Genomic DNA, 17,402 nt, shown 5'->3' on the forward strand with positions numbered 1-17,402 from the left:
TCTGGGAAGAGAAGCAGAGGTAGAAGTGAAAAAGGGAAATGCTGTTCAAGATCAGGTGGGCTGTCCCAGCAGAGGCGCGGGGGGGGGGGGGGGGGGGGGGGCGCGGAAAGCGGTGAGCAGTAAGTACACACACTTGGCGTAGGAGCCAAGGAAATGTAAATGCGGGTTGACAGGAAGGAGAGACCAGACTGCGAAGTGTTAATAAGTACTGACTTTATCTTGTGGTGTTTTGGAAACAGATTCATGCAAAAGAAAAGAAAAATAACCTGATTTTTAGCAGTTGCTGATTTCCATGGTGTAAATACTTCCACTCTGGCCAACTTTCAGATGACAAATCACAAAGTCCTAAATATTTTAAAATCAGCATGTTGATTTTAGCCCATTCTCAAAACACAGGCTGAAACATCTCCCAGATTTCTCAGTAGGAGAGTGACACAGAAAACACAGTCCAAGCAGTAAGTCCCACTTGACAGCAGCAGAATGCAAATGGCAGAGTTTGCAGTTGGGAAGACATATTGGAATTTTATTAAAATAATCCAATTATAAGTTGAATGAATCAGCTGATCACAATTCAAATTGTTAAAAAAAAAAAAAAAAGAAGGGACGGGGGAGATATATTTGGAAAGAAGAACTGCATAGACTTGATGGTGAAAAGACTATAAGGCAGAAGGGATATGAAATGATTCAGGCTTCTAAGTCCAGGTGATGGGGGAGCGATAATGCATCACTGATGTGGAAGCAGGGTACTGAGTGCATTTTACTACTGCTTTAAATAAATAATTAGTTTTCACTCTGAAAAACACCACTGAGAAACAGGGGTATAGTCCTTGTATTCGGGGGACCATAAACTGAGGCCAAACAATGGAAGATCACCTGGGCAGTCAGGAGCATTGTGAGGCCTGGAAGTCCCACATATTCCATCATGAATAATTCTCAGAAAAAGGAAAGTGCAGAGGGGCCTGGGACAGCTATGCACATACACACAGGCCCACAGTATTCTGCACGGAAAGAGTACAACTAGCAGAACTCAGAAATGTCAAGTAAGAACTTTGAATAAAACTAGAAACCACCCACTGGCTCAGAGGTGTAATTCCCCTCGCTATGTAAACTATAGCTGGCCTGACCTTTGCTAGCATGGGAGGGTGGAGAAAATTTTGCAGATTTACCAGCATGGAGCATTTCTCTTAACCTTTCGGTAAAGCTGACAGGGAATGCCACATTACCAGCACATCACATTGGTGTATGCTTTTACCAGGACTAAAAGTACCCAGCACGAGAAAAGGCTAAATTGCTGCAGGACCACTGGTAAAGCCAACCTTTAAGCATCAGTCTCAAAAACAGAGTCAGTTAGCAGGTCACCAGCCCTCACACCAAGGACCCAACGCAACCTACAGAGGAGTGACAAGCCTGCAGGCAGAGGTGATGGATGCCCATCCATTAAGACGACTCACTGGGGTGGAAAAGGAAGCTCACTTACAGTAACAGAGCAAGAGACTCTCCAAATATAAGGGATCAGATGCCAGGAAAGGTGGCCAAGCCTGCATCACTGGGCTCTGGCTGGGTTCACTGGCCAGGGCCTGCGAGCTGGTCTCTGGGCTCTCCCAGAAGCAGAGAGGTTGTGGGGCTGTAGGTCAGTGTCAAGTTTCAGCCCCTCTAGGACAGATCCCTTACCTTCAGACAGGGACAAGTCATCAGCTGGAGACACCAGGTCTGCCTGAGAAGCTAGGGCTCCACTCAGATGTGTTGTAATTTGATTCGTCAAGATAACCTGTGAACAGACAGGGAGAAGGTGGGGGGAAAGGGAGAAGAGAGAAGACCAAATTAATTATTAGAGCTCTCAAAAGGCAGACTGTGGCTTGGAGGAAGACTGATAAGTACACAGGTAGGAAACCCCCCTTGCGGACTTTCATCAGTTTTATCTGCAGGCCAGTGTATCTGGCAAAGCCCACAGGTCATTCACAACACAGGAAACGGGCTGTCTTTCAGAACATAAACCATAATCAATTCTTGAGGAAGTTGGGACTGAATGATAGAAGGCTAACCAGAAAATTAATACACCAGCGTAAACATTTTATTAAACTTTCATTTTTAAGATTATATCCACAACCCTAGTTACTAGTGCTGAATAAAAGTAATAATTTAAAATTGGGGTATCTGTGGCTTCTTCTCTTGTTAAATTAAAAGTCAGAGTTGTATTTCCGAATTTATGAAATTAAAGTAAGATTCATCCCTAAAGGAAGAACACTCTTCTTTTGAATTAATTATAGTCTAACAAAAGAATTCCAGTCTATTTACTTAAAACACAAACTAATGTCATCCTACCCGTGCAAAATAAAGTTCATAACACTCAAAATTCCTAGAAAAAAGACTCTAAAATTACCTCATTCATGTGGTCCGCGGCCATGCTATATTTTTACATTTGGTACAGTTAAAAAAAACACCTATTATTTTCCTTAAAAATTCTCACTTACAAAATTTATTCTATTGTTTAGAAACCCACAGGAAAAATGAGATACAGATTCTCTCCTGGAAAAGCTCGGCATCACCATTACTGATCGTTTCCCAAGGTTTGGGCAGAAAGAAACCATGAGCATCTTGGTCAGAGAAAATGTACCTTCTGAAAAGGTTACTAGGCAGTTAGTACCTGAAATGTGCACCTAGCTGGGCTGTCTTGCTCTGTCCCGGGGTCAGTTATGGTTTTGTTATCTTCCTGATTTGAACAGAAATGAAAACCAATTCCATTCTTTATTGTTCAGCTTCTCAGCCACACCTCTGCTGCTGTCTCTTGAATGGCCAGTGACACATTATAAATCCTATGCCAATGGCAGCTTAATTGAGAGCTGAGACGGGAGCATGATGGCAAGGTCAAGTGAAGAAACGAAGGCCTCTATTAGCAAAGACAAGCTTCCCAAGGTCTTTGTGTGTCAGCTAGGCTCATGGGTCTCCACTACTTTCCAGCGCAGCTCAGCTATTGCAGCATCCCACTGAGAACGTGCTAATCCTATCGCTCATACTCTTTTATATTGCTGCTTTTCATTTGGACCGGTAAGAACCACCGGAGATATGTCTTCAATTAAAATGGCTGGAAATGGTCAAATAACAGTCTGATCTTACAAGAAACAAATATTCATATTCAGGAGCATGAATTAGGGATTGTGATAGTTTCTCTCTTTATAATACAGGATATGGGCTTTGGAGTTCAATAAAACTGGGTTCAAATGCTGACACTGACCCTGTGAACCTGGGAAAAGGTACTTAAATCTTGGAGCTCTGTTTGTTCATAGGTAAAATAACATCTATCTTATAGAATTGTTTTGAGAATTAAATGAGATAATCCACGTAAGGTACTTAATATAGTGTCTGTCACAGAGTAAATATTCAATAAGTAGAAGCCACTGTTGTCATTATTTCCTTCAGAATGATGCTGTATAGATGAGTGAGTTAGTGTATTGCCTAAAACACTACATCACGATTTTCTACATCAGGATATACTTTAGTACTTGATCATTTCTACCAATATTGGTTCTAAGTTTTATGTAATTAAAATAATTTGTATAAAATTCTCAGTAAGAAAAAGATAGTAATCATTTAAGCAAGACCAATAGGATCCTGACATTGGTCTGAAAATACCATGTGCTTTACCTACCACTGAAATCTGTCTGTCCTAGTAAAAAGAACAATGAGGAACTTCTGAGAGATCTAAATATGTAAGTTCTATTTTTAAAGGGGTTCTTCTAAAAGATGGCTTGGTGATAATAAATAGAGCTCTAATGATAGACTAACTGTAATAAGATAAAAATTTATTGAATACCTACCTTGCAAAGCATGTCATCATATACAAGAGGAAAAAATAAAGATGTAAAGCCACTATACATCTTCTTTAGAAACTTGTATGTTAAAAGATAAGGCACTTGCTGCCGAAACCAGTTTGGCTCAGTGGATAGAGCGTCGGCCTGCGGACTGAAGGGTCCCGGGTTCGATTCCGGTCAAGGGCATGTACCTTGGTTGCGGGCATATCCCCAGTGGGAGGTGTGCTGGAGGCAGCTGATCGATGTTTCTCTCTCATCAATGTTTCTAGCTCTCTATCCCTCTCCCTTCCTCTCTGTAAAATACCAATAAAATATATTTTAAAAAAAAAGATAAGGCACTTGCTAAAATATTCAGACCACTGTTTCTCACTTTTATTATTTCATTGATCCTAGAGTGGAAACTTGTACTGAGATATGGTTTTATTGCACATAACTATTAAAATGATACCCTTCACAGCCTAAAACCAAACTACTCTACAGATGTACCTTAAAAGATAACCACTTTCAGTTCCACTCCCAATGGGAGAGTGGATGGAAAAGAAAACATTTTCACTGCCCAGCGGCAAGAGAACAAGCTCCTAAGTGGTTTTGCTAATAATCCTCTCCCTTTTCATTATGACTCCGAAATCCAAATCACTGAAGGTACAAAGCAACCAAACTCGGGGAGTTGCTAATCACACCATCTTCCTGAATGTGTTTTTCTAAATCTGAGTACAGCAAAATGATAGAATGGAAACATTTCCAAATAGTATCGATGGCAAATAATCACGACTTGGGCAGAAGCCTATGGATGTGCTGGCCTCTGAGGTGAACTGGACACGTGAAAACTACAGTCTTAAAATAACTTATAAAATACTATTGCAAATTATCAACCGTCTTCACACTATCTGGTTTCTGGCAACGAGTTCTGACTAACACTTTAAGGAGCTTTCCTGATGCTTCGACGCCCTTGGAAATACTGGAACCTCTCTTGCTTGGTACCAGTGATTAGGGTGAGGGCTTTGGAGTCAGACAGACCTGAATTCAGATCCGGAGTTCTACCAATTACTAGCTGTGTGACATTGGGCAAGTTCATAACCTCTCTGGGCGTGATCATACTTAACTCACGGGGTTTCTAGGATTAAACTGGATAATGTCCTTTACATGGTGCCTGGCCAATGGAAAATACTTACTAAAAGGTCAGCCCCATCGTGTCTTTAATTATTCTTTTCCGATTTATACCTTGCCTGACCCCCTTTTTGTACAGCATACAGCCCACTGCTGACAAAGAACAAATAGTTGCTATTGATATATTCCAAAAGCAACAAAAATTTAATTGAAATTGCACCTGCCATTTTTCTAAAAGCATGGCTTATTTAAAACGTACAACGCCCTCCTCCATCCCCGCCTCACCCACACTACCGCCTACTACAAATCAAAAGGCTAGATAGAGTGGACTCTTGGACCAAGGGGAAGAAATATTCTTTTAAATAGTTATGATTACCTAGTTTACTCTTCAGGAAGAAGAGTACATCCACCTACTGGGGACAGTAGGAAGCCTGGTAAGTAGAGTAACAATTGTCTCCACTCAGCTTTCTATGTGGAGGGACCACTCACTCCAGGGCCGCTCTCTTGGTTGTAGGGTGCTGCAGGTGCACTCGAATAGGAAATAGCCCCCTGTATCGTGCCACATAGCCCTTGAGTCTCATTTCCAGAATTCCCCTCCAAAGGCAAATGGGGGATGAGGGGAGACTTCTCCTTTCAAAGACCATGCCCCTGGGTTCCAAGTCTTTCATTTCCTAGGTTCTCTAAATGCATCCTACTCCACCCTTCTGTATAGAGCAGTATAACATCTATATTCAGTTCAGAACCATGAAGCTCTCTAAAGAATAAATTTCAGAGTACAGATTCATAAATACCCAATATATGTATCATCAGCTAGAGAAAAGAAATGAAGAGATAGGAACCAGTTAAAGAGCAAATGACCTAGTAAGGCAGATGGGTGGGTGGGAATGAATGCCATTTTGGTCAGAAGGAAGAGGGATGAAAAACCAACTAACACACAAGCAGACAAAAATATGTGACTCATTTCTGCTAACTTTCAAAAAGATCACTTAAAAGAGCAAGTACATGGAGAGAAGAGGGCAGGAGCAGAGTGCGCTGGTCAGCAGAACCATTAGCCCCGAGGGTCAGGGGCTGGTGAGCTAGAGTCTGCTAACCGACGGAGCCTGACTCTCCACTAGTCTCTGTGTCTAATGGGGACCCATCTTTCCTCAGCTATGCTATGACCAGACTATATCTAGGCTATATCCACAATCTACTCACACCTCCTGCTCCTGGTCCAGAATACATTCTGCTTTATGGGGCCACATATGTGTCTAGTCGGATCCACCCTACATTGAAGTATTTGGGAGTATCTTTGCTGGGGCCTCCATGAATAGCTATTTGGTATATTCAACCCTCTGTGGACAGGAGAGAAAATGGAACAGCCCTGGAACAATCAGAGTGGGGAACTGCCAGGCCCAAAGGCACAGCCTCTAAGGGAGGAAGCTACTTTTGTTTGACTTTCGGAAGGTGACAAGAGAAGCAGGAGTTTGTGATCAGCCGGGGGCAGAATAGGCTGGAATGGGCTACCTGGCCCTGTTTGCTCCACAGAAGAGATATTTATGGTAAGCAAGACAACGCAATATTGACAAGGAAGGTTTTTTAAGGACCCACAAACATGTCCTCATTCCGCTTTCTGTGTAACCCACACCTTCCATAGCATGAACCAGAATCACCTGTCTGAGATCAATAGTTAATAATCGCTCAGAATAGGGATGTGCAGGCCTCCCTGCCCACTCTCCCTCCTCAGGCAGCACTGGGCAGAGAGAGGAGAACTCCCAGCTCAGATCCAGGGACAGGTGAGCTCTCCAGGCCTCGATGTCCATGGCTAGAAAAGAAGGTCCAGGAATACATGAAAAAATCATCAAAATGCTACACTGTAACAAGCCCAATCTTGGGACAAGAGTCCTTTTGGACTCTGACACTCATAAACGCCATAAGTCAAACCGGGAGATAGCTCTAGCCTCTACAAAAGTGCCAAGCATTGGAGGCAATCCTAGTCGAATTCTGCCCATCTTTTTGGTGGATTTTCAGTGCCCTCAGATGCATGTGGCTTGTCACTCTCAAGGCCCACCGGAGGCTTGGAAACGAAAACTTTTCATGGAACTCCTGTCTGTGTGCAACCCAGTTTTAGGGCTAGGCTAGGCTAGAGGAGTCACAAGGCAACCTCAGGCATCTCAGGGACATTTCTCTGCTCATAAAAACACCCGTTTCCTCCTCCCGCCCACTCCTTGCCAGAAATCTGCCACAATCTAACACAGAGAATCAGAGTAATTTCAAAATCCGTTTGACTGGGCATGTAGGGCTAGATGCAGTGATTGTCCTGATACAGCTCCCAAGTAAACAGGCCGCCCGCTGCACAACCTGGACAGCCAGAGGCAGCATCTGAAGGACAGACAGGGACCTTGGGGGCTGACTGCCCACAAACAGCCACCTGAATGACAGGGCTCTGCAGTTCACGGGCTCTGGAGGCATTGTTCACTTTCTCTCTTTTTTGCATTAAAAATGGTCTATCAGCTTAAAGGGCACTTTTTAACAATGTGACCTTGGGTATCTAAAATTATTCTGATCCACAGCTATGACCGTGACATAGTCTTTCTATCCAAGCAGAGGCCTTGGATAACTCAGAAATCCTGAATTTTAATCCTGCTCCATTAAGGGTTGCTCAATGTCTTGCTTGTAAGGAGACAGAGGCCGGAATTTTCCTGTGGGAAACTGTTGAGGTTCATTGAGTCCTTTCATCACCAAGGCCTGAGAGAAAGGCCCTGGAGTGGTTTTCACCAAACTCTCCTCTTGCTTTCCAACCATGACGGTGTCTTCCCCAACCTATCTGCTGTGGTAGGAGCTGGAGAAAGAGGGAAGGGGGGGCGGGGTGAGGAAGGGTGCGGGGCAGAGGGAAAAGGACAAGAAGAGTGGAAGGGAACAAGGATATGTCCTCCCCAAAAATGGATCTAGAGAGTCACCCTTGCAACTCCCCTGACAACTCCCTTCCCATCACTTGTAGCTTTGAAAACGGATCTCCAATATTGGTTGTGAGAAATCAGACCAAATATTTTGGAGTTTGAGCATCAGAAATCTGGTTTTACTATTCACGAGCTTAGTTTTGCCAAGCTCTGGAAAATTAGAAATCATTTCATTATGGGGAAAATAATTCTTCATTAGCTTCAGCCCAGAGAATATCAACTGTCAGCTTGAGAATAAGGACCTGATAAGGTTCTAGGATTGCAGCCTGCTATTTCCATCGTGAAGGTCGGTGTGACGACTGTTTTCTGGGAAAGTCTGAAAGGCGGTGGGGGATTTTCCTTTTGAAATATTTGTGGTCAAAGGATCAAACTTCATTTTGGCTGGAAGAAGGCACTGCTATGGGAGTTGGGCAGCTGCCTTTTATTTTTGGCTCTGTCACTCACCTGCTGTGCAATGCTGGGAAATGCCCCTAAACTCTCTGTACCTAAAAGTGTTAAGTCCACAGAAAATGTGAAGAAAGTGAATGTGTTATGACTATAATGTAACAGGCTGCTATGAAAAAAAACAAAAAGTTGCACATTTCAATTGATATTAGTGTTGTACTTATCCATTATCTTTGATTCTAATCATCTCCAACCTTAAGAAATCCTACACAGAACTAATTGGCAGTGACACAGTTAGAGAGGGGCGGGGCGGGGGGGGGGGGCGCTGAGGAAGAAAAAGAATGAGGGAGAAATCTTCATAAAATTCACACCTCTTCTTATGGACCTGGGAGGAAAAAAAATCCCTTTGGTAGGTTTCACAGCTAGAGAAACACTCTGCTCAATACAGGTCCCTAAAGAAGACACTGACCCAGCACAAGGCAACACAGATGGGGGAAAAGGATCCCCACAGCTTTGCACAAGCACACTCAATCACAAAGGGATGGATAATAATACCTCTCCCACCTCACGTTAGCCATTGCCCAAGCCACTGAGTTCAGAGGAAATGCACTGAGGTAGGACTGCACCTGCCATTTGGCCAAAATAAACACAAGAGAAAGCTGTGAGGCACGGCAGAGCGGCTCTCTCCTTGGCCTACTTCTCCAGGTGCACACGCAGGGGACGGAGTGGAAACCCCGGGCCAGCAACTACCGAGCCGGGCGTAGGCGTGAAGAGCTCCTTCCACTGCCGGTGTGCTGTTCCACGCCCATGGGGCTGAGGTCAGCACGTGTCGGTTCCGGGTCTCAGGTGGAACGACAGTGGTAACGAGGCCACAGACAGTGGGCTGGGGTGCTGTTTCCACCTTCAGCCAACCTCGCAGCATCCTGTCAGTGCAGGAAACACACGCACACTGGGGAACTGCGTGTGCGCTCACAGCAGCTTCAATGGCTTCAGCAACTGCATGCAGTTGCTCGGTCAGCACGGACCCAAGAGGTCTCTGGCAGCCGGGGCTTGGAGAGGAACAAGGCCAGCCGTCGGATGCCTCTGAGGTTCACGGACGTGGAAGAAACCGCCCTGCCACTGCCCTGTACGTTTCCGGTGGCCCAGTCGGCTTTTGCGTGGTTTGTTTGTCTCAGCCCACACTCCCTGGCTGCCCACTGAGCCCCACAGACAGGCAGGCGAGGTGAATTTCCAGCAGCCCCCTGAGTTTCTGCTGACCTTTTTAGGTGTTTTTGTCATTTGATGGTGCTTTCTATTCATGTGCACTCCTGGGCCCTGGGGATTCCCCTCCTTTTGATTTGTAAGGAGGATTAGAAAGACACAGCTTTGTGATCAGTCCATCACAGACGGCTGCTACGGTATTAACTGATTTCCCCTCCTCAGACTCATTTGAAACCAAGAAAACAGTTCTGTTGAGTCACTTGCTCCCTGGGGGGTGAAGGGTTGTGTGAAAATACTGCTCTTGGGGGAGTCCAGCCTGATAAGACAGCGCTTTGCTATTCTCCAGCCCCAGCCCAGCTGCACAGACCATGGCTTACAGTAGGGAGACGCTGAAGACCAGACAGGCCTCTGATCTCATCCCCTGGCGGGAAACCTCCACAGGAGGATGGCGACACTGGTCTGTGCCTCGTACCTCTATGCTACTGAGGATCTCCAGACTCTGGAACTGAGGTGTGCAGCCAGTTCTGGCATCAAATGGGAGCAAAGGTGACTTGCTATCTGTCCAAAAGGAGGTTAACTGTCTGCCTAGGAACAATTCCCAAGGCAGCGGCCTCATCAGAAATGCTTTTTGAACAAAAACTGTGTATTTGATACCCTCAAGGAAGGATATTGTGTCACATGTTTTGTTTTTTTAAAGGAGTTGGGGTGAGGGGTGTGGGAGTAGAATCAATGCTATGTCCATACTTAAATAAATGGCAAATAAACAATAACAGACAAACAATAATAACCTACAATTAAACAGAGTCAACATAGGAGAGATGCGAGAATAGGTCCAGAACAAATACATTAAAATGACTAAATATTTACATGGTGAGTAGAGGCAGCTTCCTTCCACGGCAATGCCCCTGGCGTGGAGATATCCCATCATGGTCACCGACAAGCCAACTCCCAATCACGTGCTACAGGCCCATAAAACCATGTCCGAGCCAAGGACAGCTCACATGCAAGGTACAAGCCCTAATGCCAGATGACAAACGCCCACTCTGGTGCTTGGGAATAGCCCCCTGGAGTACTGCCCTAAAGGAAAGCGAAGCTCGTAGCAGGCCTCTGAGCTGCTAGAGGGGATGGTGAGGCACGTGTGCAGCTAACCCCGCCCCATATAAGTGCCCAGAGTGCTAGGGTGCTTTCATTTTCAGAGCATGCTCACAAGTGGTCTTAGTTGCCCCTCCTGACCTCATGAGGGAAGCTGGGAACTAATGAAGCAGCCGTTGTGTGTTAGGAGGGTGGGCTCTGGAGTCAGACCTCCTGGGTTTCCATCTCAGCTCCACCACCTCTACCTGAATAATTTCAGGTAAATTACTCCATCTCTCTGTGCCTCACTTTCTTCAACTGCATAATTAAGATAACAGTTGTACCTGTGGTAAGGATAAATGATTGTCATATAAAGCACTTACGACAGTGCCTAATACCTAGCAGGTACCTAACAAATATGAGCTTTTTACTTATTATTCTCTTCAGTGGGAAAACAGAGGCTGTGACATTGTCATTCTATCTGTATTTCTTACAGCTCCCTCTGGCCCTCAGCCCCAGCCCAAGTGCGCCACTCAGAAACGTCCTGCTTTATCCATCTTCCTGGGGGCAGTTCAAATACCACCTCTTTCATGAAATCTTTCCTAACTACACTAGGCCCAACTGACCTCTCAGTTCTTAATACTCCCACTTTAGAATCAACACCAAATAATTTCGTACGAGTTTTCTCTCATTATGTCATGTATGTTATTCTCTCTCCCTCCAGTGTACATGTTATGAGGGGAGGAAATTAATGTATCAGACCCTGTATCAAGTGATGAACATACATTAACTCATTTCATCTTCACACCTCAAGTGAGGTAAACACCATTATCCTAGTTTTGAAGATGAGGAAACTAAAGTTCAGAGAAGTTGAGCAATTTTTTTGAAACCAAATAGATAGCATGTGGGAGGGTCCGATTCACACCCAGCCTGTCTGGCTCTTTGGCCTTTGCTGGCTCTACCACGTAACAGACTCTCGGCATGAACACTTATCGCCTCGTAGGCATCTGATGATTCATTTCTTCAGAACAGGGCATTTGCTGATTTCAGACTGACCAAGTCTCACGTTGTTTAATGGAATGTCTCATGTCAAGGAAACCTGAACAGAATGTTTAAGAACCAGAGTTTCAGCAGTAAGAGGCAGCTGGTGAACTCTCAGCAGGCTGCTTGGCAGAGGTGGAAACTGTCTGCAGGCCAGGACGGAAGCATGCTCCAGCAGGTATGGCGAGAGAAAGGGCACAAACTCCTAGGTTCTATTTCTGTCTTCGCCACGAACCACTCTACTAATATTTTCACTTCTGCTAAAATGTGATGACAAGAGTTTCAGAAGAAAGGTCACCACATAAGAGCAGAGTAAGAACAGGCAGTTAGCCGGTTAAATGTGGTAGAGCCACAACCAACACTGGGCTCTGGACTAGGAATTTGTAGCTGGGACACATTCCATGTGCGAGTTTGTCCTTTCAGCTTCACTTCAACTCATAGGGAGTAGCCCTGGGCATGGAGTAAGACTGACACAGAAATGATAATAGTGTTTATGTTTTCAAACAGGGGCCATCCTTAGTTAATTTAGCATCCACTTGAACCATCCAAGAAGTTTGTTCTTGTTTTTCTACTTCAAATGATGTTTGTGCTATTTTCAGACTGGTCACTCCGTACAATGGTGATGCTAAATAAGAAAAGAGTTCATTGGTTCTTAGTGTATTTGATAGTCAATTCATGAAGTGTGTTAGTGTCTCTGACATCTGATGGAGCCCCTGGCCTTGTGGTGAAACCACAGCTGGGATGGAGGTGGTAATGGAGGCAGAGGTTTGTTCTTGGTCTTTGAGGTCACCCAGCCTAGGCAGGTCCCTGCAGTCCTTTATGATCCCTTTGAAAAAAAGGGGCACAGGACCCACAGGCAGTGGCTATCCATTTCCAACAAATAAAGTCCCAATGAATTCAGAGTCCTAGATCTGTGGCAAGTCTTGTAGAAGATTTCGTGCTTCCACGGGGCCTGGAAAGGGCTGCCGCTGAGAGGCTGAAAACGGATGCCCCACTGCCCTGGAACGGGAGGACAAGTAAGCTCTCTCCTGTCTCCTGTCTAACTTACAGCCCGGTGTTCCTTCCCGTGGACTCGTCCTGCCCTCCCCAGGACCACACTGAAATGACTAAGTCTGCCTGTCGCTCCAGTGAATCCAGTCAAATAAATAAGTCAATTCTCTTTAAGTTTGTGGTCTCAACTCCTTGTTGGTTTATTGCAAAATTAAAGGGCACACAGAGTAGAACCATCAATCAGTAACCAGCAGAGGAATAAGCTCTTTGTGGAATGTACTGAGAAGCAGGAAAGAAGAAGAAAAAAATGAAAAGAGACCTCATGAAATGGTCATTTAGTAGGAGAACAGAGGGGGGAAATCCACATTGCACATGCAGCATCATTTAGGAAAAGTCTCATTAAAGGTTTCCTATCTTGCCAGGAGAGCAAGCACAGGAACGCAAACACAAATCCCTCAAAATGCTCTGCCACTTATTAGTGCTGGTTTCTTGTGGGTTTTGCTGTATTCCATAGACACAGCCAGAGATCATGGGGCCAAGGGGCCGGACAGTGACTCAGCAGGCTCAGGACCAGGGGAAGGAGATGAGATACCACTATTGTTTATTATGAAATAAACAAACATAACTGGCTCCCTCTGCCCTTTACCTCAACCTGACCTTCCCTTAGGACCCTGTTAAAGTAAAAGCGCCTAGTACTGGGCCTTATTGGAACTTTTAGTCAATGCTATTTGATGAGAAAACATGGAAGAGCATTAGATAGTCTAGAGCATTAGATAGTCTAGAGCAGGGGTGGGGAACTTTTCTCTGACAAGGGCCATTTGAATATTTATAATATCATTTGAGGGCCATACAAAATTATCAACTTAAAAATCAGCCTGCTATATTTGGTCAAACATTTAATTAACTCATCCCTAATGCCTTGGCAGGGCCAGACCAAATGATTTCGCAGGCCTTATACAGCCTGTGGGCCAGACATCCCCGACCCCTAGTCTAGAGGAAGAAAACTAACACTGAGTACCTACCAGATGCCAAACACCATGCTTGATGGCTTATTCACATGACTTCCTTTAGTCCTCATTGCGACCCTACAAGGGAGGTGACATTACTCTTCTACTTTAAGGATACGTGTATTCAGTTACTTGCCTAACTTGCAAAAAGCAGCAACATCTATGGGACTCCAAAATCACTTCTTTCAACCAGATAGACCATGTTCAAGCATGACACCAAAAAACTATTGTGGCATTCTAAATCCTGCTGGAAAAAATTAATTAGGTAGTACTGGAAATAGCATAATCACCAGTCCTTGGTCTCCTTGGCATATTTTCCACTCTAGATAAGTTTCTTCTTTAGACAACTAGTATTCATGCCCATTTCACAGGAGAGGAAGGCAGGGTGCCGGGAAGTGTAGGGAACTGCTCACACTTGTAAGAGAAGAGCCAGCCATTAGACCATGACATGGGCTCTGATTCTCACCTGTGTAAGATGTAGCCTTTGAAGTAAGTTGGTAACGGGGGAAAATTCCTTACAGTGCTTTAGAATAATGAAGGTGCTATTATGTATGAATATAAAATCTCATTTGAACCTCCTTACCATCTAGCAATAATGGAAGTATTACATCTCTTTCCACATCTGAGAGGAAAGTAACTAGCCTAAAGTTTACAGCATATAAACAGACCCAAACCCAAGTCCCCTGATGCCAGATCCCATGTTCTTTATACCCCCTTGATCCTGAAGGGGAGTGTACCTCCCAGAGAGGCAGACGGATGGTAAAGGAATTACCTCCAGAAGTGGTTCCCAACGTCTTTGTGAAACAAGGACCAGCTAGCTGCCTGTGCAGTAGAGGTGCCCAGTGCATGGGGAACTTGGATTCACTTCCGTTCTCTGCAGAGGCGACTGCCGGTAGTGCTAGAACCTCTGTCGCTCTCTGAGGTGGTCCTCCCTTCCTAATGTGAGGTTCAGTGTAAGTGCTGGTTATGGTTTATTAGAAGTGGCCCCATTCATTAGTTTAGCCAAGAAGTTCCCAAGAGAGAATAACAGAAACAAGAAGTGAGAGAAAGCATAGCTGGGGCTAGGCAGGTTCAGGGCAAGACCGCGAGGAGGTTAAAGAGTAAAGTGCATATTTAGGCTCCCTCCCCAAGCCCCACCATCTTCTCTCTGCCCCAAGTATTCCCTGGGCTTTGTGCAATCATCATTCCCAGCACAACTAGAGTGCAACCACTGGGAGACCTCCTGTCCCCGGCCAGCACTAACCAGAAGGGCTTTGAGAGCCCAAGACTCCATCTCTGCACCAGCCATGACTGCTCCTACATCTACACAGTCCTTTCTCCCCCTTCCTCTTTCCAAAGAACTAAACCTTAAGTACATCTTAGGGAACTCCTGCACAGTCTCCATGTTACCAGAAGGGGTTCCTAGTGACACGCCCATTCCTTGACTCTGAAGAGCTGAAGTGAGTCTCGAAACTGGTCTTCTGACTCCCAAATCCATGTTAATTCCTCTCCACATGCTTTCTTTCCTCTTCAGAAAGAGAAAATCTGGCTCTCCGCTGACCGACAGATTCCCCTACAGATATCTGAAGCATAGCTGAAATATGAGCGGAACATCGGATAAAATAAAGTTGCCCAAGTAATTAAATTATTAAAATGTAAAATGATAAGATATTTATTAAATATAAATTATGGTCAATACAAAGCAAAGACTGATATGTTCCTGATAAAAAAAAAAAAAGTAACATGAGTATGTGACCGAACCATAATGGAAGGGACAAATCACTCTTGTCACAGGACAGAGAGAGAGCTGGGGCGTCTAGAGCAGTGGTCGGCAAACTCATTAGTCAACAGAGTGGCAAACCGCGGCTCACGAGCCGCATGTGGCTCACAAGCCGCAGTTTGCCGACCACTGGTCTAGAGGATGGAAAGTGATGGCATCTCGTTGGGAGGCTGAGGGAAAGTGTCATCTGAACTGGGCCTTGAAAGAAGGGCACAATTTGGTCATTGAGAGGCACGTGGAAGGTCATTTCAAATGGCAGAAGAGGCCTCAATATTATAAAAACTTGGCTCTGCAGAGTATTTCAGAGGAGGACTTTAAACTCTGGAATGATGGAAGTTACTAAAAAGGTAACCAATCTTTATCTTTCCAAGATAACAGACAGGCATTTATACCAGGAACTCATCTGCCTCTAAAGGGAGGACTTTGATAAGGATGGAGACATGGAGAGGACTCCCTCCTCATGCAGTTTCTCACGTCTGCACATCCCAGCCTTTCAGGAAGGAGATGCACGTTTATGGCCTATAGGTCTGTCCTGCCCCTGAAGTTGGTTCCTACAGGGCAGGTTCTTGAAGTTAAAAAAAAAGTCAGTTGAGAAAGCCAGTATGTGTGTGTGTGTGTGTGTGTGTATGTGTGTGTGTGTGTGTGTGTGTGTATGTGTGTGTGTGTGTATTTCAAACTGTAGAGCTAAGTTTCAAATTGTATTTAGAAGCTAAATTCTGCTAAAACACATCAAAGAGTCCCCAGGCCCATTACAGAGGGAAGGAAAAGCCCTACATCATATGCAACAGGGTTTAGGAAAAATCTTTATGAAAGACTTCTCAGCAAACTAGGGGAGTAAAAACTAAAACCAAACAACCAAAAAGTCCTCAAAGACTGTGTCATCAGTGTCCCTTCTGGAAGCTTCCATCCACCTCCCTCACAGGCACAAAGACCCCACTAGACCTCAGAGTCTCTCCACCCTGGAGAAGGGAGGTATTATAAGCCAAAGCACAGTCCCCTGATTTGTTCCACTACTTCACAAACATCCTTTTTTTCCCCTGCCAGTTACTTTTCAACATGACTGACAAGCTTTCCATTTTTCTATTTATGTTTTCAAAGCCAACAGCAAAGCTAACTACATGTCCAAATAAAAATGTTAATCAATATAATATACTAAAGGCCCAGTGCATGAATTCATGCACCAGTGGGGTCCCTCGGCCTGGCCTGAGGGATTGCAAAAGGGCACAGGCCAGGCCGAGGGACCCCACCGGTGCGCGACTGGGGCCGGGGAGGGACGCGGGAGGTTGGCCAGCTGGGGAGGGACCGCAGGTGGGCCCCAGGGTGTGTCCAGCCCATCTCGCTCAGCCCCAATCGGCCAGACCCCAGCAGCAAGCTAACCTACTGGTTGGAGCATCTGCCCCTTGGTGGTCAGTGCACGTCAGAGCGACTGGTTGACTGTCTGCCCCTGGTGGTCAGTTCACATCATAGCGAGTGGTTGAGCTGCCTTAGCATATCATTAACATATTATGCTTTGATTGGTTGAACGGCCGACGGGACACTTAGCATATTAGGCTTTTATTATATAGGATAAGCATCTTACTTTCATGTAAATTCAGCCAGTTATTTGGTAGTACATCCGGGTCACAGAGAAGTCTCCTGATCCCAACTAAGACTTGAAAGTAAGGAAAATAAGGTGACCTTCTGGAGTTGAACTAGATAATCAGCACTTTATTGGCTTAGAACAGAACCACACAATGAAAGGACAGATTCCATGCCCCATAAAATAATGGATCTAGGTAAGGGTCATCATTAGGTGGAAAGCTGATAGGGAGTTTGGCAATGGAATGATCTGGTTACCATCTTCTGAATCCACTGATCAAACTAATACCATTAAAGATGATTACCCAGATAGTACTGCCTCATGGCATGATAAAATAGGAAGTAAATAGCATCACCTATAGAATATTTTTTGCCTAAAAATAAATCTAATCAAATAACCACTAGTTCATCGGATAAATAAAAACAAGTTAAACAACATCACAAGGAAGCTATTAGCCTAATCTAGAATGGGCAGTATTCTACATCCAATCTCTCCAACAAATCAATGTCACAAATA

The 17,402-nt window shown here is 44.8% G+C and overlaps 1 protein-coding gene across 3 annotated transcripts in view; it reads right to left on the reverse strand.

Moving 5' to 3' along the window:
* The window catches only part of RAD51B (RAD51 paralog B), a 545,220-nt gene that overhangs the window by 157,168 nt on the left and 370,650 nt on the right, over positions 1-17,402 (reverse strand). For all 3 annotated transcript variants that reach the window (XM_080666682.1, XM_080666681.1, XM_080666683.1), the window contains one exon: positions 1,672-1,768. In XM_080666682.1, the coding sequence (XP_080522808.1) occupies positions 1,672-1,768 (97 nt within the window). The remainder of the gene's footprint in view (positions 1-1,671; positions 1,769-17,402) is intronic.

The sequence above is a fragment of the Plecotus auritus genome, assembly GCF_963455305.1.
Source record: "Plecotus auritus genome assembly, chromosome: 1".
NCBI classification, from domain to species: domain Eukaryota; kingdom Metazoa; phylum Chordata; class Mammalia; order Chiroptera; family Vespertilionidae; genus Plecotus; species Plecotus auritus.